We start from the raw sequence: 24,453 nt of genomic DNA, 5'->3' as shown, positions 1-24,453 counted from the left end.
GATACAAATTCCTGAGCGGCTGCGGGTACAAACTTAGTTAAGGATCCCCGTGGTGTTGTTCTCTGGTCCGGCAGCTGGGCTGGTCTGGTCCAGGTGCAGGGGGCCAGCGTTCTTCTCCCAAGAGCTCAGTCGAGTCTCAATTGGGGATTACTGGCTGTTCTTCTGTCATCTTATGGGTTTCAAGCTTTGAGATTAAACTGAAGGAATGTGGGAATCCTTTTCACGTCCCGCGTGGTTCAGGGTTCCGGTTCAGGGTTCGGGTTTTGGAGAAGTCCGCACACAAATGAAAAGAGAGCTCTTATTGTAGTTTTGATTTGCATTTCCATTATAGCTACTGAGCTTGAGTATCTTTTCATGTCTGGTGGCCATTTGTATGTCTTCTTTTTTATAACGTAGTTTGATGCTATGTATGACAATGCAAATCTTTGGCATTTTCACTTCCAGGTATATAACCTAGGCTATATTGGACAAAGATATATCAAGCAGAAGCTAGCTTTTTAAATATGTTAAACATACTAATTTCTTTGTTACAATGGTCTATAATGTGGAGGCCAAGCTTTAAACACAGATATCTACAGGCTATTTTTCTCTCTTTAAAAAATTTTACAATTAAGGTATATTTTACGTACAATAAATTTCATTCTTTTTAGAGTCCTGTTCACAAAGCTTTGATAAATGCATCTGGTTTATCACCTTAATCCAGAATAGCACAGTTCCATCAACTTCAAAAGGAAGTAAAATAACCCCAAAATATGTGAAGATTAAACAATATACTACTAAGAAATGACTGGGTCGAAGATAAAGTTAAAGGTGAGATCAAAAGATATAGAGACAAGTGAGAATCACAATACAATATATCAAAACTTTTGGAATGCAGTACCAGTAAAAGCAGTAGTAACAAAGAAGTTTATATCATTACAGTCCTATCTCAAGAAACAAGAGAAATCACAAGTTAACAACCTAATATCACATCTTAAAGAACTAGTAAAAGAAGAACAAAAGCACCCCAAAGTCAGCAGAAGAAAGGAAATAATAAAATTAGAGCAGAATTGAATGTAATAGAGAACAAAAAGACTATGTAAAAATTAGTACAACAAAGAGCTGGTTCTTTGAAAAGATTAATAAAACTGACAAATTCTGGTAGACTCACTAAGAGAAAAAGAAAAGGCCCATATAAACAAAATCAGAAATGAAAGAGAAGTCACCACAGACATCACAGATATACAAAGGATTATATTAGAATATTATGAAAGACTTTATGCCACCAATTTAAATAATCTAGAAGAAATGGATAAGTTCCTAGAAATATTTAACCTTCCTAGACTAACTCATGAAGAACTGGAAAGTCTAAGTAGACCAATCAGCTGTGAGGAAATTGAAACAACCATCAAAAACCTCCCCAAAAAGTAAAAGTCCAAGACCAGATGGCTTCACCAGGGAATTCTACCAAACATTCAAAGAAGATTTAAAACCTATCCTTCTCGAACTCTTCCAAAAAATTTTATGAGGCTAACATAACCCTGCTACCAAAACCTGGCAACGATAACACAAAAAAGGAAACTATAGACCCATATCTCTGATGAATATAGATGCAAAAGTCTTAAATAAAATACTAGCAAATCGAATACAACCATCAAAAAAAGACTACATCAAGGTCACTTGTTCATTCCAGGGGCACAAATATGGTTCAAATTACACAAATCAATGTAATACACCACATCAACAAAAGAAAGGATAAAAATCTTATAATCTTATCAATAGATGCAGAAAAAGCAGTTGAGAAGAAACAACACCCATTTATGATTAAAATGCTAAGTAAAATAGAAATAGAAGGAAAGAACCTCAACATAATAAAGAGCATATATGATAAACCCTCAGTTAATATTATACTCAATGGTGAAAAACTGAAAGCCTTTCCTCTAAAATTGGGAACAAGACAAGGATACCCACTCTCACCACTCTTATTCAAAATAGTTCTGGAAGTCCTAGCCAGAGCAATAAAGCACGAGAAAGAAATAAAAGGCTTTGAAACTGGGAAGGAAGAAGTAAAAGTGTCACTTTTTGCAGATAACATGATTCTGTACATAGAAAATCCTAATGACTCTACCAAAAAACAATAAACAAATATGTGAAGTTGCAGGATACAAAATCAATGTACAAAAATCCACTGCCTTCCTGTATACTAACAATGGAACTTCAGAAAAATAAATGAAAAAAGCAATTCCTTTTACAATTGCAACCAAAAGAATAAAATAACCTATGAATAAACTTAACAAAGAACATGAAAGACCTATATAATGAAAACCACAAAACATTATTAAAAAGAGATTGTAAAAGATATAACAATTCAGGGGTCTTCATGGATTAGAAGAACCAACATAGTTAAAATGGCCATGTTACCCAAAGAAACATGCAGATTTAAAGCAATCCCCATCCAAATCCCAATGTAATTCTTTAAAGAAATAGAACCAAAAAATCATCAGATTTCTATGGAACCACAAAATACCCCTGAATAGCCAAAGCAATGATAAGAAAAAGGAACAAAGCTGGAGGTATTATGCTACCTGACTTCAAATTATACTACAGAGCTATGATAATCAAAACAGCATGGTATTAGCATAAAAACAGACACATAGATCAATGGAACAGAATTAAGATCCAAGCTATAAAACCACATGTATATGGGCAGGTAATTTTCAACAAAGAAGCCAGGAACATACAATGGAGAAAGAAAGCCTCTTCAATAAATGGTGCTGGGAAAACTAGAAAGCAACATGCAAACAAATGAAACTGGATTACAATTTGTCTCCATGTACAAAAATTAATTTAAAAATGGCTCAAAGACCTAAATATAAGATCTGAAACAATAAGTTACATAGAAGAAAGCATAGGTACTAAACTTATGGACCTTGGTTGTAGAGACCATTTTATGAACTTGACTCCAAAGGCAAAGGAAGTAAAGGTAAAACTAAATTAATGAGATTATCCTATGTAATAAAGAGCTAATATGCTAATTAGACCAAACTTCAGAATGACCTTCCAGAACCACCAGTGGGCAGGGGGCGAGGCCGCAGGGCCACAAGGCAGCCGGGGCTGCGAGGGCCTAGCCTTGCACGAATTTCATGCATCAGGCCTCTAGTATCAAACTAAAAAGCTTCTGCACAGCCAAAGAAACCGACAACAAAACAAAGAAGCAGCTGACTGAATGGAAGATGATATTTGCAAACAATAGCTTTGATAATTGTTTAATATCCAAAATACATAAAGAACTCATAAACTCAACACCAAACAAACAACCCAATTAAAATATTGGCAAAGGGCCTGAACAGACACCTCTCCCAAGAAGACATACAAACAGCCAACAAGTATATAAAAAGATGTTCAACCTCACTAGCAACTAGGGAAATGCAATTCAAAACTACAATGAGATACTACCTCACACCTGTTAGAATGGCTATTATCAACAAGACAAGTAATAACAAATGTTATAGAGGTTGTGGAGAAAAGGGAAGCCTCATTCACTGCTCTTCTATAAGCCTCTTCTAGTTATACACCCTCAAAACTTGAAAACATGTATTGGCAAAGATAAATGCACCCCTACATTCATTGCAGCATTATATACAGTGGCCAAGACATGGAGATAATCAAGGTGTCCTTTAATAGAAGACCTGATAAAGAAGATGTGGTACATATACACAATGGAATACTACTCAGTCATAAGAAAGAATGAAATACTGCCATTTGCGACAACATGGATGGATCTTGAGAATATTATACTAAGTGAAGTAAATCAGGCAGAAAAAGCTAACAACCCTATGATTTCACTCATATGTGGGATATAAACTGAAATTTTGGAAACAAACAGCAATATGATGGTTGCCAGAGAGAAGGGGGTGGGTGGGTGGGAGATGGAGAGCTAACATATGGTGACAGAAGACGATTTGACTTTGGGTGGTGGGCACACAGTGTAATATACAGATCTTGTAAAATAGATATACATTCCAATAAATTTAATAAAATAAATAAATAAATAAACAAACAAACCTTATCAACGGAGTAGAACAATCCCATCATCAAACAATGTTCCCCATGCCCCCATGCCACTTTCAGTAAAGCCCAGCCCTACACCCAGCCTCTACATCTACTAATCTGGAAAATGTCATGTAAATGGAGGCATACAGTACATAGCCTTTTAGTTAAGGCTTTTTTCACTCAGCTTAATGCATTTGTGCTGCATCTGTGATGTATGTGGCAGAAGTTTGTTCCTTTTTATTGCTTAATAGTATTCCACGGTGTGGCTGGCCCACAGTCTGTTTATCTGGCTAAGGGACAGAAGTTGTTTCCAATTTTTGGAAAGTCACTATAAGCATTTGTTTACAGGTTTTTGTGATTTTGATATGTAAATTGTCTTTTGTTGAATCTCTCTAACATCTTTGAAGCCCTCTTTTCAATGAAATGTTTTTATTTCAAGTGGAAAATTACTGAATAGAGGGCAGAAAATTAGGAATTCTAAATATCAGTTCACTTTATCACTGGTTTCCTAATGATTCTGGACAAGTGGCCATTCATTGTTAAATCTCTGATGAAGTCCTAAGGGTTCTCCAGATGAGAGAGCCAAGAGTCCAGTAGAATTGGATGGGGTCCCACGACTGCAATTTCTCCGCTCTTATTTACAATCCAGGCCTCTCCTTTGCCTCTTGAGCCAGCTTTGCTCCTGCAGAGTTTGGCTCTTCTCTTTTCTGCATGGTGGGATAGCCACTTTCTGGCTCTATCCCTGGCTTAACCAGACCTGGACATCGGCCTGCTCACCTCCATGACTCAGCTGCCTGAGCTCATGGCCCGCAAATTTCTGGCTCCTGTCTTGGCACTGTTGATGCTCACAGCTCATAGCATTTCTTCTAGGCACTTCTCATCCAGGCTCCATCTCTGCTAAGCCCCTTCTCGCATGAATGAGGATTGTCAAGTATAGTTGTTTACCTGGACCCACCCATGGTCTGCTCACTTGCGTACAAGGTTCATGGTAAGAGAAATAATGGGATTAAAGATAATATGTAAAATGATGGGGTTATAGATGGTGTGTAAATATGGCAATGTTGTCCTGCAAGTGGGTTATGAAGTTGGCTTAAGTGTTTGGCACTGGAAAAAGAGTTCATGTCCGTGGGAAGCAGGCATTTAGACAAGTCTCTTCAACAAATCTCCAGAGTTTGGCAAATGTGTTCATCTAAAAATAGACCAAGGCAGCCTGTCTTCCTTGCGTTTTTATTGCAACATGCAAAATATTACTGAGAGGAAGGTTATGAGTTGAGGAAGAAATGTTTGAAAAAAAAATGCATGATTTTATCCCAAAAAGTAATTATCCTAACAATCTGTCTGAAATGCTTCCAAATGAACTCTGAAGAAAAACATTTATGCGTTGGAACATGGTATTAGGTTGCAACATTCTAACTTACTCAGGGTTTATTTTTCTTTAAAAAAAATAAGAGTGAAATATCAAACAATGAGTCTTCCTTAAGAAAAGAGTTTTTTTTATACATTATTAGCATCCTGTGGCTGCAACAGTCACTTTTCCCTCTCCTACAGCCTGATGCTCACTTGTTGCAGTCCTTATCACTCTAAGGCATTTCACTTTGCCCTAGTCGTGGCCATAATTACAATATGTGTGCTGTCCAATCAGTTGCTCAAAGTCCTGGAGAAAAACGTGTTTCTTTAAGAGCAGTCCGATGTGAAAGTGGCTGTCTGTTGGGGATGATTGCACAGAAGATACCAGAAAAGCCTGAGATTTCAAAAGACACTCCCCTTACATCCAGGCTGACAGGTAAAATCCTAAAATCCTCTGGTTAAAACCTCGTGGGACTTTATGAGTTTGCTAAGTGTTGTGGATTGAATGGTGTCTCCCAAAAGTTTGTACACTGAAGCCCTAACCTCCCAGTACCTCAGAATGTGACTATTTGGAAAAGGACTTTAAAGAGGTAATTCAGTTAAAATTAGGGTGGGCTCTAATCTAATCTGACTGGTGTCCTCAAGAGAAGAAGAGATTAAGACACAGACACACACAGAGGGAAGACCATGGGAAGACACCGGGAGAAGACAGTCATCTACAAGCCAGGGAGAGAGGCCTCAGAAGAAACCAACCCAGCCCACACCTTGATCTTGGATTTGTAGCCTCTAGAACTGTGAGGAAATAAGTTTCTGTTATTTGAGCCAGCCAGTGTGTGGTGCTTAATTATGGCAGCCCCAGCAAACAGATACACTAAGATAAAGGAGATCCTCAAATAATGTCATTTTGTTCAACATCATTTCATTAGAGCGTTGATGAGATGCCATAAGAACTTGACGCTTGTCTGTGTCAGTTAGCCTGTGGTAAAACTGCTTCTGCTACCCTTCACTGCAGTTCCAAGAATTTATTGAAGACATTATGTAAGGACATACTGAACAAATTTATAGAGTTTCAAGGGAGGTAGGAGAGGAAGGGAAGATATTTGTGCAATGGTTCCCTATACTGGGCACCCTCATTTAGCAGCTCCTTGAACACCCACCATGAGCCAAGTCCTATCCTAGCTGCAGTGAACAGACACATCCCTGTCCTCCAGGCACTTAGGCTATCAGTCAGCTCTCCCAGGAACCTTGTTAAAAATGCAGACCAGCACCCACTGAGTCTGCTAATTCCCAGTGGGTGCCACCCACTTCCCTGGGTCACTTCTATCCTGTTGAGAATAAGGATATTAGATCCTTCCTCACTGCACATTCCAGAAAAGGAAATAAACAGTGTAAGCTTCTGTAGCTGGTGTGGAGGTCCCTTGGGACAGAAAGAAGAGGAAGCCAGGGATGAGAGGGACTAAGCTTCACCTACTCCACAATCTAGACTGAGGGCTGCTCTTTTGGTAGGGTTGGTAGGTTTTAAGAAAGCAGCTATTAATAATGTTTCACAGGAAAATGTCAGTAAGAATATACAAAATTATGGTCACATAGAAAGAAGAGCGCACATGAACAATGTTTGCAAATAGGAAGGACTGAAGAGAATTCTGCTCCTGTCAGTTATTTTGAAAATCTTTCCTTCCTCATCTCCTAGGAAGATTTAGGCATAAACTACTCAAGTCATTGCCTTAAGGCACAGGTCTAGGTGTGGTGCAAAAAGCCTGGACTACAGCATTAGAAATTGTCTCCAGTCTCTCCCACACCCATTTGGTGGGCTGTATTCTATATAATAAAGAGGTAATGTGCAAATTGATCATCACTCCAACACACAAGATGGCTGCCACAGGAGGGCAGTTGTGAGGGATCAGGCCAGCAGGGGAGGGCAGTTGGGGGCAACCAGGCCTGCAGAGGACAACAGTTGGGGGGGGAGCCAGGACTGCATGGGAAGGCAGTTGGAGGCAACCAGGCCTGCAGGGGATGACAGTTGGGGTTGGGGGGACCCAGGACTGAAGGGGAGAGCAGTTGGGGGCAACCAGGCCTGCAGGGGATGACAGTTGGACAGTTGGGGAGGACCCAGGCCTGCAGGGGAGGACAGTTGGGGGTGACCAGGCCAGCAGGGGACAATAGTTGGGGTGACCAGGCTTGCAGGGGAGGGCAGTTGGGGGGGACCAGGCTTGCAGGAGAGGGCCGTTGGAGGCAACCAGGCCAGCAGGGGAGGGCAGTTGGGGGGAACCAGGCCTGCAGGGGAGGGCAGTTGGTGGCGGGGGGGGACCAGACCTGCAGGGGAGGGCCACTGGGGGCAACCAGGCAGACAGGCAGGCAGGCAGGCAAGCGGTTGGGAGCCAGCAGTCCTGAATTGTGAGAGGGATGTCCCAGATTGAAGAGGGTGCAGGCTGGGCTGAGGGACACACACACACCCCATGCACGAATTTCGTGCACTGTGCCTCTAGTTAAGAAATAACAACATTGGACTTTTCAGAGTGACTTAGAGTTTGCACATCACCTTCCCAGCAATCCTGAGGGTGGAGGATGGTCTGATGACCTTCTTTTTATGGCTGGAGAAGCTAAGGTTCAGAGATGTGAGTAGTATGTCCAAGGCTACAGGGCTGAAAAATTATGGGTGAAGAAATGAGAATATGGGCCCCCTGACTCCCATTTGGGTGCTGTTTCTATCATGCTGGCTACTGGTTCTCCTGGTCTAGCAGTTTGAATAGCAATTGGCATTTAATTGTCCAGTGAATATAGAGCTAGGATCAAGGTTCTGCTTGTCAAGAATGAGTGAACCACCTTGAGTTGTGCCTCCCATGATCCCAGGAGAGGATGTCCAAGTTTATTTTAAAGGGCATCATCTCTACTTACATTTGCAATCTTAGTCTGCACACGAATACAATAGTTTGCTAGGTTTATAGAGTTGAAAGATGGTGGCCAGGTAAAGAGACAGGAGAGCAACGGTTTATATGGTAAGGTATGTGGCTGTGAAAAAACTGATTAACTCATTCATTCAATCATTTACTCTTATTCATTCAACAAATATTTAGTAGGTGCCTCAGTGTCAGCCATTGCTTTGGGTACTAGGGATCTCACAGTGAGCAAAACCAGAGCCAGTGCTTGCCATCCACTAATAAAATGTCTGGTCTAATGGGAAAAAAGAGACATTTATCAAATGTATCTTTTCAATCTGAGATTTTAGAGGAAGGACAACAGTCAGGGAAAGCTTCCGGAGGAAACAACAGTTGACCTGAGTTCCTAAATGGGAAGTGAACTCTGGGAAAACATCCAGGGTGTGCAAAGAGGAAGGGAAGCTTCAAGTGAATTACACTAAAATATGGCTTTTAAATTGTGTATTAATAAATTAAAATGACTTATAGAAAGACCATGCAGTGGGAAGTCAGAAATAATGCGGAGGCTCCAAAACAGGAACTTACGCCAACTCCTCCATATCCTCCCCTCCCCTGGGGCAAGGCAGCCCGTTTTTATTAACTATATCTTTACAAGCAGGATCAAGTATAAATGATACCCCGCCATATTTACTGGTACCTTGGGTTTCAGAAAGGAGCCAGCTTCTAGGAATGAGTGTTTGGAAGGTAGTGAGTTCAAACTTAAACCGACTGACTTCCAGTTTCTGGTCCAGCATGTATGAAGCTTGGAAATCGTCACTCTATCGTAACAAGTAAAAAGTTGAACAAACCGTAAAATCAACAACTCTTAGATCCATAAGAGAAGTGAGGTCACAAGGCAACTGCTGTTCCCTAAATTGAAGACACTGACAGGCAAATACAGAGAATCACACTTAGCAAAGCAGCAATCTCCATGGGAACCAGTGCTGGTGGGGATCTGGACTATAATTGGTGAATACTGCTACAGGCTCAATGTGGACAACTTTGAGTTAAAAACTCCAGGGGGATCAAGTCACCAGGGATGGGGGACATACTTTTGTGAGTTTATCTCCTAGATATCTACCAGGTTCTCACAGTGAATATCAGAAAAATTCCCTGGCAGGTGGAGCAGAAAAGGAACTATTTTGAAATATTCCAGAGTACTGTGTTCTTTTCAACAAGGTCTGCCCTCAGGAGATACTATTCAAACAGAGCTTAACTGACCTGGAGAAGGGAAATAGCCAACTCCAGCCCATTCTAGCCATCCTACCCCATCCAGGGTTTGGGCAGGGTTACTGAGAAGCACATGTGAAGTTCACAGTCTGGAGGACAGGTTCACTGTGGACTGAGACCTAACCGAGGACTCTAAAACACTTCCCCTCTCCCAATGCCTACAACCACATCACCCAAGCCTAATTACAGCAGTTCCTTTCATCTAGTACATCATGCCTGGCTATCAAAAAATATTACAAGACATACACATAAATACACATAAATAAACCTAGACACAGACCTTACAACCTTTACAAAAATAACTGGCTTATTGATATAAATGTAAAACACAGAACCATAAAATTCCTAGAAGATAACATAGGAGAAAAAGTCATACCCTGGATGACCTTGGATATGGCTGTGACTTTTTAGATATAACACCAAGGCATGGTCCATGAAAAAAATAATTAATAAGCTGGACTACATTAAAATATAAAATTTCTTTTCTGTGAAAGACTGTGTCAAGAGAATGAGAAGACAAGCCACAGACTAGGAGAGAGTATTTGCAAAAAATACATCTGACAAAAGATGTTATCCAAAATATACAAAGAACTCTTAAAGTTCAAGAATGAGAAAACAACCCCATTAAAAATGTGCCAAAGACCTTAAGAGACACATTACCAAAGAATATCTACAGATGTTAAATAAGCATATGGAAAGAAGCTCCACATTATAAGTCATCAGGGAAATGCAATTTAAAACAATGAGATGACACCTCACCCTATTAAGGTGGCCCCAAATCCAATACACTAACCACACCAAATGTTGGTGAGCATGCGAACTGGGAATGCAAGTGGTACAGCCACTTTGGAAGACAGTTTGATATTTTCTTACAAAGGAAACGTGATCTTTTCATACAACCCAGAAATCTCATTCCTTGGTATTAACCCAGAGGAGTCGAAAATGTAAGTACACACCAGCTTTATTCAAAATGGCCAAAACTTGAAAACAACCAAGATGTCCTTCAGTAGGTAAATGGATCAATAAACTGTGGTACATCCAAACAATGGAATTTTGTTCAGCACTAAAAACAAGTGAGCTATCAAACCATGAAAAAAAATGGAGGAACTTTAAATGCATATTACTAAGTAACCTGCAAATCTGCCATTTACCAACACACTTCTGAATATAAAGGTGTGTTTCAAGTTTGAAGGCATAAAAAGTGTGCAGAATGGCCCCCAACTGTCTCCCTAAAGGATGGGAGGCTGGTTAGTTATCCACCAGATCTCATCCTCAGCAGGAGCTGAAGGTGGCCCTGAGGCTGTTTATCCCCAAACACCTTCACCATGCACTGGCATTAATGTTGCACTCACCTGGTTCAGTGCACTATTCTCACCTGGGCTACGATAGCGGCTTCTAACCTCAAGTTTCTTTTTCATACGACTCATTATGCTCATTGCTAAAGATAGAAGTTCTTTATGTGTCATTTTGAAATATAAAAACATATTTTCTTTTCCGTGATTTTTCTAACAAAGTACCAATTTCACCTGCTATTCAACATCCTTTATTACCTGTCCCAAATCTAACTTTCATTGACTCTCTTCACTTGTGCTCCCATCAATTTGGGCCAAATCACTTCCAAGATTGCCTTTTCTTATATTTTTTGCTCATACTGTTATCTTCTTTTGGAACGGCTTCTCCATATAACCACTTCATAATCATACCTGTATCTTAAGACCCTGCTTAACCATTACTTCCCCCACGAAGCTTTCTTTGAACATTTTAGCTAAAAGGATGTTTTCTTTTTAAGTCATTCATTATTTTTTAACCTTAAGCAAGAGGGGCAGGGGAGGGAAAATATAAGCCAAAGGGTTTTGCATATAAGCCAATATATGCAAAACCCATGGACACAGACAATAGTAGGGTGAAGGCCTGGGCATGGGAGTGGGGAGGAAGGAGGTCAGTGGGCCCGGGGGGTGGGTGGGGGGAAAGGAGACATCTGTAATACTTTTTTAAAAAGTCTTTATTTTTGAAAGTATTTCATATGTCCCCTTTCTCCTCCATTGACCTCTTCCAGCCTGCCCCTGCAGCCCACCCCAGGCCTTCACCATCCTATTGTCAGTGTCCATGAATTATGCATATATGCATACAAGTTCATTGGTTGATCTCTTCCTACCCACCCACCCTTCTCTGCCTTCCCTCTGAGATTTGAAAGTCTGTTAGATGCTTCTATGTCTCTGGATCTATTTTTGTTTATCAGTTTATGTTGTAATTATATCCCACATATGAGTGAGATCATGTGATACTTATCTTTCTCTGACTGACTTATTTCACTTTGCATAATGCTCTCCAGGTCTATCCATACTGTTGCAAATGGTAAGAGTTCCTTCTTTTTTACAGCTGCATAGTATTCCATTGTGTAGATGTATCACATGTTTTTAATCCAATCATCTGCTGATGGGGACTTAGGCTGTTTCCAAATCTTAGCTATTGTAAATTGTGCTGCTATGAGCATAGCAGTGCATATATTCTTTCTGATTGCTGCTTCTGATTTCTTAGGATATATTCCTAGAAATGGGATCACTGGGTCAAATGGGAATTCCACATTTATTTTATGAAGGAATCTCCATAGTGTTTTCCACAGAGGCTGAACCAGTTTGCATTCCCACCAGCAGTGTACGAGGGTTCCCTTTTCTCCACATCCTCACCAATACTTATTGGATCCAGCAATACATTAAAAAGACCAACACCACAACCAAGTGGGATTTATTCTAGGAGTACAAGACTGGTAAATATCCAAAAACCAGTAAATGTGATACAGCACATTAACAGATTGCAAGACAAAAATCACACAATCATATCAATTGATGCAGAAAAAGCATTCAACAAAATCCAACACTCTTTTTTAATAAAAACTCTCAGCAAAGTGGGAACAGAGTGGACATAACTCAACATAATAAAAGCCTTATATGACAAATCTATAGCCAACATCATACTCAATGGGCAAAAACTACTAGTAAAACAATTTCCAAGAACAGGAACAAGACGGGGATGCCCACTTTCACCATATCTATTTAACATAGTACTGGAAGTGCTAGCCATAGTGATCAGACAAGAAGAAGAAATACAAGGCATCCAAATTGGAAAGGAGAAAGTAAAACTGTCATTATTCATAGACAACATGATATTGTACATAGAAAACCCTAAAGACTACATCAAAAAACTATTAGATTTAATAAGTGAATTCAGCAATGTAGTAGAATACAAAATTAACACTCAGAAATCTATGGCATTCTTATACACCAATGATGTACTCACAGAAAGAGAAACTAAAAAAACAATCCCACTTACCATTGCAACAAGAACATCAAGATATTTAGGAATAAACTTAACCACGGAGGTAAAAGACCTGTATTTGGAAAACCACAGGACATTGAAAAAAGAGGATAAAGGAAGATATTCACAAAGTAGAAGAATATACCTTGTTCATGGATTGGTAGAATCAACATCATTGAAAAGTTCATACTACCCAAAGCAGTCTATAGATTCAATGCAATCTCTATTAAAACACCATCGGCATATTTAACAGATCTAGAACAATACTCCAAAAATTTATACAGAACCAAAAATGACCCTGAAATAGGTGCAGCAATCTTGAGAAAGAAGAACAAAGTTGGAGGAAACACAATACCAGATTTCAAGTTATACTACAAAGCCACTGTAATCACAACAGCCTGATACTGGCACAAGAATAGGCATATAAATCAATGGGACAGAACAGAGAACTCAGAAATCAACCCAAGCCATTATGCACAATTAATATTTGACAAAGGAGGCAAGAGCATACAATGGAGTTAAGGCAATCTCTTCAATAAATGGTGTTGGGTAAACTGGACAGATACATGCAAAAAAATGAAATTAGACCACTAACTTACACCATACACAAAAATGAACTCAAAATAAACTTAAATGTAAGACGTGAAACCATAAAAATCTTAGAAGAAACCATAGGAAGCAAAATCTCAGACATCTATCTCTTAGCAATGTTTTATTGATACTTCTCCTAGGACAATGAAAACGAAAGAGAAAATAGACAAATGGGACTACATCAAAATAAAAGGCTTCTGCACAGCAAAAGAAACCATCAATAAAATAACAAGAGAGCCTACTACATGGGAGAACATATTTGCCAATGATACATCCAATAAGGGGTTAATCTCCAAAATTTATAGGGAACTTACACAACTTAACAAAAGGAAGATAAAAAATCCAATTGAAAAATGGGCAAAGGACCTAAATAGAACCTTTTCCAAAGTGGACATACAGAAGTCCAAATGGCATATGAAAAAAAGTTAAAAGTCACTTATCATCTAAGAGATGCAAATCAAAATGACAATGAGGTGCCACCTCACACCTGTCAGAATGTAAAACTTTTAACAATAAAGATAAATTTTTAAAAACTCTTCTACATGGTCTTATATTACAGTTAACTATTGGATGCTTTATCTCCATGACTGCACTGTTTCTTAAAGGCATGAATTATGTCTAATTGTATCAATATGTCATTTAAAACTAAAATTTAATTATTGTTACTAGTTGTTATTCATGGTGCAACTGCTTTGCACATATTTTTTTAAAATATATTTTTATTGATTTCAGAGAAGAAGGGAGAGGAAGATAGAGGTAGAAACATCAATGATCATTGATTGGCTGCCTCCAGCACATCCCACATTGGGGATTGAGCACGCAACTAGGGCATATGGCCTGACTGGGAAACAAACCGTGACCTCATGGATTGACGCTCAGCCATTGAGCCACACTGACCGGCCATGCTTTGCACATATCAAACATCCACAACACCCTTGAAAAGGGGGAATATTATTAGTCACTATATACCAATTTCACCAGAGGACTGAAACCTAAGGAGGCTGAGTGAGGTTACATAGTCAGCCATTGTCACAGCTAGAATTTGAACTCAGGCCCATGAGGCAGGATCTTTGTTTAATTCAGTGCTGTATCCTCAAAACTTAGAAAAGTGCCAGGCACATGAGAGGAACTTGAATAAGTTAGTAAATTGTGTTTCCAAAGCACAATCTCTTCAATATTATATAATCAGTAAATATTCTACTATCATCATCATCTTTAAAAATGAAGAATATTAGTGGCTGTTCTCAACATTAGCTAAATAGTATTAAAGTTGACTTAATACCTATTACTGACAACTAAAATGTAAAATTACTGACTTACAAAATATATGTTGAATATTAAAAATGTAATTTATTGATTTATAGTAATATTGATGACTTGAGATATAACCATAATATAAGAGAACATGGTAATCTATAGAATTCAGTGCATTACAAATTTTATCTTCACATCTATCAGTCATGAGAACTCCCAGTATCCAGATCTTGACTTCTAAATGCCATTTTTTTAAAAAAGGAACTAGAGGTCTTTGAAGAATGGTTTATTCCAACACTGGGCAGGGAAAATACAAGATGAGCTCAAAGTATCCTGTAAGAAAGTAAGGACATGCCAGAGAGGGTTGGACCTGCATTGCCACCATGTGCCCACCATCCAGATGTCATTGCTGACATGTATACATAAGGAACTGTTTGACATTGAAATGGGGACTCAGAACTGTTGGACACTGAAATTGGGACTCAAACATTTTTTGTTATTATATGTTTATTTCTAGTTTGCAGAGGCAAGATTTTTTAAAGGAAAGAAATGGGGGGAAAATAGATACAGAGGCAAAGAAGCATTGAACAGACTGTCAAACTACAGCGGGAAGGCAGGGGAGGTTGTGGGGGGGGGGGCGGGCTGTAAGAGATCAACCAAAGGACTTGTATGCATGCATGTAAGCATAACCAATGGATACAAGACACTGGGTGGGGGGCAGGTAAAGGCATGTACTGGGGGGTAGGGGAGGCCGGGGGGAGGTCAATGGGGGAAAAAAGGAGACATATGTACTACTATTTGTAATACTTCAAACAATAAAAAAAAAAAGAAAGTAAGGACATGCTCATAAGAGGATGGAAATGCTAAAAGAACATAGGAACCAAATGGAAGAAATTCCCACTGGCCAGATAGAGGACAATTTATGCAACAACAACAAAATAGTAATGGATTATAGCTCATGAAATAAATATCCATGGCTCCATATAGATATAATAAATTGAATAAATAAATAGATGGATAGGAGAGACATCTTTTTCGTACATTACAAATGCAATTAATAAATGTAGAAGGAATAATGGAAATAGAATATGGCAATTAGGCAGTAATAATTGTTGCAGGAAGAATCATCAGTGGATGCTAAGATTGTGTGCAAAGGTATAATGAGAAAAAAATAGGAAGTTTGCATAGTCTCATAGTATCTCTCTAAAGATACTTATTATTACAAAGGGGAAAATAGTAATGTTACAGTAGGAAACCTGGACGACATCAAAGTGCAAAAGGACAGTAGACATCATGTACTTCCAGCTATTGATGCACTGAGAAGGACATAGCATCAGTTGTGTGTTTTTCTTGCCAAAAATACATAACCCCAATATAATCATGAACAAATATCAGACAAATCTAAATTCAGGGACATGCTTCAAATGTCTAGCCATACTTTTCAAAAGCGTCAAAGTCATGACAGCAAGGAAAGATCAAGGGACTATCACAGATTGGAGGAGACTAAGGACACATGACAACCAAATGCAATGTGAGATCCTGGACTGGATTCTGCACTAGAAAAAGAACACAAGTGGGACAGATGGTGGAATTCTATTAGCATTCCTAATAGGTTTATACATTAGCTAATAACTAAGTATACTCTGGTTATATAATCTATACTAATAAAAGGGTAATATGCTAATTAGACTGCGTCGACCGGACATCTGACTTCCTTCCGGACAAAGCCATGGTGGCAGATGTGGTTAGGGGTGATCAGGCCGGCAGGAGAGCAAGCAGTTAGGGGGCGATCAGGCTGGCAGGGGAGGGCCGTTGGGGGCAATCAGGCCAGCAGGGGAGCAGTTAGGGGGTGATCAAGCCTGCAGGAAGAGGCAGTAAGGGGCAATCAGGCAGGCAGGCAGGCAAGCAGTTAGGAGCCAGCAGTCCCAGATTGTGAGAGGAATGTCTGACTGCCAGGATTGGGCCTAAACCGACAGTTGGACATCCTCTGAGGGGTCCCAGATTGGAGAGGGTGCAGGCCAGGCTGAGGGACACCCCCTCCCCTGTGCACAAATTTCATGCACCAGGCCTCTAGTATGTTAATATTAGTGGAATCTGACAGGAGGATTTATGGGACTCTACTATTTTTGCAACTTTTCTGTCAGTCTAAAATTATTTTTTAGAAAAAGTTAAGAAAAAAGGTCTTATATGTTTTATTAAATGCCCCCCCAAGATAGAGCCTTAATAATTTATCCAATATTACAGAGAAATCTGAGGAGGCAGTAAGTTTAGATCTTGGTTTACAGAATCTAAGTTAGAGTTTAAAAGACCCTTGGAGAAGTGTCCCATACATCCATGTCACTCTCAGGTGAAAAAAGTAAGGCCCAGAGAACTGTCTTGGGCAAATTGGATCTAGAACCTGATTTTTTAAATCTCTCCATTCATTTTTACTTCTATTTATGACACTGCTGGACTCAAGTCCAAAAACTCCTTCAGTTGACATAATTTATTCAATTTAATCTAAATTTATAAAGTCTTTTTATAAGAAATATATATTCTAATTTCTAAAGTGTTTATAATGAAATTATGAAAATCTTGCTCAAAAAGAACATAAATGTTTTGCTTTTCATAAAAAATTTGATAGTTTGAGAAGCTAAAATAAACTTTGACTATAAGATTTAAACTTAGTTCAACTAAACTTCACATCAATTTGATGAGCTCAAAGTTTGATTAAAATGCATTGTTCTCTTGGTTAAAGCCACCCTTATATTTCTTCTCATGTGCAGCTTCTCTCTAGCTGGATTGTTTGCGTGCGAACACACACACACACACACACACACTCGTTAAAACATAAAATGGGTCATTTTATTACATTTGGTATAATTGTCTGAGATGGCTTCATGATATCACCATGGTCTATTGGAAGTTTGAACAAGACAATGATAGTCTTGGCATTCAGCCCATGTTTTCCTCTGCTTTTTATTGTCTGTATGATTTCTGTTCCTCAACAAAACCAGCAATTCCCTCCTCCACCAATGTCTTGCATTTAGCAGATGACCTTGTTATACAATCATGTTTAACAGGATTAGACTAGATCATTGCATTTTAGGGATTCCTGACTATCACAGCTGTTTCTTCTCTGAAATGTTTTCACTTAATTAATGTGTACAAGATCATCCTCTGGTCAACCACAATTTCCCAATGAGCACCAGTGTAGAAATCTGAACACATCAATATTTTTTTCTGTAGGAAAAATAATTTTGGTACCAGAAATAAAAATATTTATGATTCTTATTTATGTATGTGTACCAATGACAATGTTTATTGTTTAGAAGTCTAAAAAACTGAGTGGTTAAGCAAAATTATTCCAAATATTGTTTCTACAATAGAATCTCTATATTTTTAAAACTAAATCTCTCATGTCTTTCCGTTATACTATACTCTTCTCAGGACACCAGATCAAAATTCCAGAGTGATCTTTAACATCCCCTCTTCTTTCCACCCCACCTCCTCTATTTTCCATCACAGCCAGTCATTACCAAGTCTTATCTATTTTCCACTTACACTATTTTGTCAGTTCCTTCCTTTAAATTGCCATTGTTATCTTCTTAATTTGAGCCTAATTTATAAGAAATTAAATACCCCTAAATGGCTAAGGGAGAGGAAAGAGCATTTTTCATTTCTGGTACCCAGTAAATCACAGTAGTGAGATATGGGAGAAGTCCCTGTGCTTCATCCCCCACTTAGGGTGGGTGAGTGGTGGAATCATTTCATAGCGAGGCAGCAGCGTCATGATAGTAGGGGAATCCTCTAGTGAGGGTCCAGCCACAGGAATATTATGAGTGGTTTTCAGCCAGTAGGGTCTCTATATCTATGTTATTACTCTCATAGTCTTATGGGTCTGGGGCAGGAAAAGTAAATATCATACTATAAAGTAAGCTTGGGGACTATGAAAATTGAATAAGCAAAATAAAATCACATAAATGAGTGTACTTAAGAAAAAGAATACCTCCAAAATAGTCTGTTTTAAAATTTGTTTGAAGAGCCACCATTTATTGAACTATGTTCTATATAATCTCATTTTAACAAACGACATAATTTCATTATATAAAAATTAAATTTCATCTTTATACCAACATATTATTATCTTATTTTACAGAGTAGGAAATTGAAGTTCAGAGAGGTTAAGAAATTGTCTCACTCATACACAGCTGGAAAATAGTGAAGTCAAGTTTTAAACCTATGTTGTTCATCTCCAGCATCCTAGAATGCATGTTTTCCTCAAAATCTTAGGCAGGCTAACATACCTGTAAAGTTAATAAGTTTTGATTCTGTTCCTGTTCATCAGATTGATACTCTTTCCTATTGTAAGCCATTTCACAACATTTTATAAAAAACCTCCTACACCTAGAAAGTGCAAGCACACAACCCAGTGAAGTAGGTATTATTGGCCCCATAAAACCAGAAAAGAAAATAGAAGCTCTGAGAAATCAAATAACTTGTCCATTGCCACAGCTCATCAGTGAGGACTGGGGAGCCAGACCCAGGCAGTCTGACGTCCCTTCCCTTGCTCACAGCCACTCTGCTAAATGAGATTAAGTCCGAATCTAGACGTGACTGCAAGATTAAGGTTTTCCACCTTTGTGGAAATGGAGGTTTGAGAGCTAAATGGAATTCATTGATAGAAAAATGAGGGAAGTGACATGTCTGATTCCTGAGTTATGCCGGCAAATTTCAAAACTGCTCTGCTAGTTAACAGAATCTATTTGCCTGTCTATTAGCCAGTTTTCCTCTTGATAGGGCCCCGGGGACTTGGTGTCAACATAAAAAGGCTTTTTTGAGTGGCATTTGTGTGTGTGTGTGTGTGTGAGAAGATGAGTAGCAGGGAAAATGGTATAGGATCATAAATCACAAAACACACCTATATTCCCCTTTAAGAGGCAGAATCTGGACCAGAACCAGTCTACTAATTAAGAGAAACTCTGAAAACCTCAAGACTATCTTGAGGAATAAAAATTCAACTTAGTGGCCTTTGGTCTTGCCTTAGTGAAGAACATTTACTTGACATACAGATGGCTATACACAGCATTTACATCGTCAGTCACTCTAAATTGAATCAGCCTCAGTAGATAAAGGTGTTATCTAGCAAATGGCCTCAAATGACCTTTTATAATTGTTAAAATGGGATGAAAAAGACAAAATTAAAAATAGCTTCTCTGTTTCCTGTGCTGCTCCTTTTTCTCCCCGCTCCACTGAAAGAAATATTCCTGGAGAGAAAAGTTTTTCCTATTTCTCTCCTCCCTGGCACTATTTTTAGAAGACTTCAAAGGAAGTCAGTGGACGGGCTCTCTAATGGATACTCCCTTTATTTATTTACCTAGTATAAGGCACTGCTTAATGAATAGCAATAACTTTCTAAATTAACTGTTTGTCTAAAATTGCAACCCAGGAGTTGAATTTCATTAATTACCCTGACATATTTTGGGAAGAAATTACATAGAGGATCTAAATTTCGCATCATTTAAAATAGAACATATTACATGTCAGACCTCCCCTCAAATAGCAAAAACCATCATTGATTAGTCTAGTATAGTATGACCTACAAAAATAAATAACGAGATGCTCTTAAAATTGCTGTAGGAAGGATGCGTTCATATACAAATTTGTATAAAATGTAATACTAATCCATGTTGAGCCCACTATAATGTCTATGCTAGTGCCATGAAATATTTCTGGCAAGTTTATAAGAACATGTTGCAGGATCCTTTTTGCCTGATCCCAGAGGGGAAGAGAAAGCCGAGTCAGTGATTGGAACGCTGCCCCAAATCAGAAAAAGTTCTACTACATATGGAAAATACTCAATTAGGGGAGGGGCGGTGCAAAGAGACAAGGTTTTAATAAACAGCTGAAGCTGTCAGTTAACTATTAATGAGTTCTAAGTATTTATTGAAACCATCTTAACATAACCAACATAAAAGCAAAAATTGAACCATAAAACCAAGAAGTTTAATGTTCTCTGCTAAAAATCCTGATTACTGAAACAATTCTTTAAGACCAATCCATATTTTCATATGACATGCCCAAAACATGAATGGTAGTTCTCTGCTTTATGAATTTCCATGAGTCCTCAGTATAAATTAGGTAATCAACGCTGGTTAATAATATAATAATGTATGTCAATTCTAATTGAAAAAAAGATAGTTTATTATTTCTGTTGCAAACCAGTTAATTTTGCTTCACTTTAAAATATCCAATCTATCTTTGGAAAGCCCAAAATATACCTGGAAAATACTTATGCTCTAAAAACATGAGCTTTATGACAGAAACATTGAGGTTCGTAAGTTAATTAATATGAGATCAGAAAGGAATTATGGGATTAAAATAAATTGCTCTAGAAAGATATCTGTCTTTGTCAATGGAGACCAAATTGCTGAGGGGTTTCAAAGAAAAACTTCTGTTGCAAAGTCAGCAAGTTTTATGTCCAATGCAGTTTTTTAAAAGCCATCTTGCTTTTCTTGACAGGAAAGGGAGTGTTTGTTTTGTCTTCCTTCAAATTCTCATGGAAGTCACTCTGGAATCCTACACCAAGAACCTGTGCAGTGGGTAAGCTTAGCCTCCACTGTCTGAGAGAGCTGCTTACGAAGGAGGTCTTTCCAGAGAATGGGCTCTTTCTAGGAGGTGAACTCTACCGAGGGAAAAGAAAGAAAATCTTACCTGGGTAATCGTTCTTGTCTATGTCCGAGTCTCCTCTTAAAGTGTAGCCAAAGCCAGATGGGATAGCCTGTGATGCCCACACTCCTTGCAAAATTTGGGAAGCCTTGGTGTTCAAGCCATGTTTGTTCCCGTTGTAAATGAACACTTTGCCTCTTTGATCCTGGCCTGCAAAGGGCGCACCAATGGCAACATCTACAGAGACACATGAGCGTATTTTTTAAATAAAGAAGAACGTTTTGAAATAGAATTAAGTGCAATCAAAGAGCAGTGCCATGCAGTCTAAAGGGCCTATTGTTTCCCATGAAATTTGTTGTAGCGCAGCAAGAGTAAGTTATTTGTTGTCTTTCCTCCATTTAACATAAAAGGTACAATACAATAAAACCTCGATATAACAGACTAATTCAAGTGAGGGGATGTCCATTAAAGCCAAAAAGCCATCTATATATATAAAAGCCTAAGTGACTGGCCAACACACAATGACCACCAGGGGGCAGACGCTCAATGCAGGAGCTGCTGAGCGACAGCAACTTTGCAGAGTGCCCTCTCGCACTCTGGGACCCCTTGGGGGATGTCAGACTGCCAGTTTCGGCCCCATCCCCATAGGCCAGGCTGAGGGACCCCACCTGCCAGAGGGACCCCGCTCACTCCACAGATGCCCTTCAAGCCCCAGTGTTGCCCCAGGTGTGGCCGGCTGGGAAGGGACTGCAGGAGGTTGGCTCCAGGGCATGTCTGAGCCATCTCACCCAGTCCCGCCCTGCCGGCCACCTTCTAATTAACTTCCTTTCAATGTGCAAGAATCCATGCACTGGGCCTCTAGTTATATAATAAAGATTTTCCTAACGTGTATATTAAAAAATTGACAAATTAGTTACTTTACCTGTTTTCACCTGCATAGACATGTTTATGTAATTAAAATTAAGTATGTATGAAAAGTTTAATTTCACAGAAAAGTTTTCTATATGTATTACAGTAATTTTAAATTTCTACTGAATAGGTCTAGTAAATGCTTGTATGTACCAGTCACCACGAGTAAACAAATGCACACAGCTGGGGCATGGCTTAGCACAACTCCAAACATCTGCCAGCACACTTTCAAACTGCTGCAGAAAGTCACGTGACAACAGAACCAATCACCACTCTTGCAGTGGTGTAATCACATGCTAATCAATCACTGAACACTGTTTATGAGCAGTGACACTTGGATTTAAATCTGTAGACTATAGTTGTAGATATGTAATATTTATTTGTATCAGTGAAATTACTACTGTGTTTTTCCAACACATGCCCTATTCGATAAAATTTGTTAAAAGTAACAGTGAATTAATAACAAAAAGTAACCTGTTACCCTATATATATAAAACGCTAATATACAAATAAACCGAACAGCCGAACAACCAAACAACTGGTCACTATGAGGTGCGCTGACCACCAGGGGGTGCACGTGGAACATGGCGGGTGTCGGCATTAAGTGGCAGAACATAGAACATGGCAGGCGTCGGCCGCAGCGGGATGGTGGAGCAGGTGAGTGGGGGCGCCAGACCAAGGTGGGGCGCCGGTCGCTGTCACTGGGGCAAGCCTCTGGTGGTTACTGAAAATTCTTTGCTCTCACGTGCCACAGTCCCACCCAGCGCTCACACCTGCTGCTGGTGCTGGCCCTGCTCACACCCACTGCCCATTCCCGGCACCAGCCCTGATTGCTCAGTGCCATCAGCATGTGCGAGCAGTGGTTGCCAGCCCCAATTGCCCCTCAGGGCTTCTTCACCTTCCCTAGCTCCTGAGGGGCAATCGGGGCAGCAGCCGCCACTTGCACTGACTGACAGTGCTGGCCCTGTTCGCATCCGCTGCTGGCAACAGCCCCAATTGCTCCATGCCATTAGCGGGTGTGAGCAGGGCTGGCGCCGTCAGCATGTGGGAGCGGCTGCCGGCAGACAGGGGACCAGGGTTCGTGGTGGGAGGGGTCGGGTGGGGGTGTGGGGATGGGCCAAGACCCGCCCCTGTGCCCACTGCAGCTTCGAGGCCACAGTTCCTTTCAAGGTGCACGAATTCGTGTACTGGGCCCCTAGTTTAATTATAAGCAAATCTTAGAGGCATTCTAAAATTAATAGGATGTTAATTTTCACATATGACATATGGACCAGAAATTTGTCCATTAAATTTTAAGTCTGTTAAATTGAAGTCTGAAAAATCGAGGGTTTACTGTACCAGATATTTAATACCAATACCTGCCAAAAGTACTAAGGAATACTGAGCTAATGCAATAGCTGAGGCTATTTTGTTAGAGCAAATTCCTAATCATTCCACGAACTTCAATCAAGAAACCCACTATATGTTGGTTCTTAATTTAAAGGCCCTGAAAATGTATGCAAGATTTTCCATGAGCATGCATGTTTTTCTGAGGACAGGGTACTTACAAGACATTTATAAATTCCTAACTTAAAGAACCACAATCCTAAACTTATAATTTAACCCTACTTTATTACAAACATTGAAGCTGCCCTTCAGCTGAAGTTTACAGACCAAACACCTGCAATAATGTAAATATTGAAAGTTTTTAATAAATATTTTTTAAAAATTCAGCAATACCTATATACATAAGCCATCTAGGTTAATCAGAAGGCCATATACTTACTAACATACGGACATATACTTATTTGTTTTGACTCGGTACATATCGAAGATTCTCTAGTTCTCTTCAAGTCACTAAATCCAAATATCAATTTGTTAACTTTATTTTTATTGTTGACACTATCACGGATGTCCCCAATTTCCCCCTTTTGCCCATCTCCACCCAGCTGCCACCCCTTTTCCCTCTGGCCATCACCTCACTCTCATCTGTGTCTATAGATTATGCATATATGTTCTTTGGCTAATCTCTTTAAAAATTATCGCTGCCTTTATTTAGACCTATTATATGACACACAAAATCAACATGAGAAAATTTCTATGTAACACTTATATTAATCAAAACATATAAATTTTAAGTTGCCTTGAGATTTTTGATAGCATATTAAACATCAACTGCATCATACACACCACTGTCAATACTTCAAAATGTCCATGCCACAGTAACATTGAA

General features: G+C 39.2%; 1 protein-coding gene across 1 annotated transcript in view; it reads right to left on the bottom strand.

Moving 5' to 3' along the window:
* Positions 1-24,453, bottom strand: part of ITGA8 (integrin subunit alpha 8) — a 216,396-nt gene that overhangs the window by 97,676 nt on the left and 94,267 nt on the right. Inside the window, exon 13 of the mRNA XM_080672065.1 lies at positions 21,378-21,569. Coding sequence (XP_080528191.1) covers positions 21,378-21,569 — 192 coding nt within the window. The remainder of the gene's footprint in view (positions 1-21,377; positions 21,570-24,453) is intronic.

The sequence above is a fragment of the Plecotus auritus genome (assembly GCF_963455305.1).
Source record: "Plecotus auritus genome assembly, chromosome: 1".
Taxonomy (NCBI): domain Eukaryota; kingdom Metazoa; phylum Chordata; class Mammalia; order Chiroptera; family Vespertilionidae; genus Plecotus; species Plecotus auritus.
Note: the sequence above shows the minus strand (reverse complement) of the source record. Positions and strands in the feature narration are given on the sequence as shown.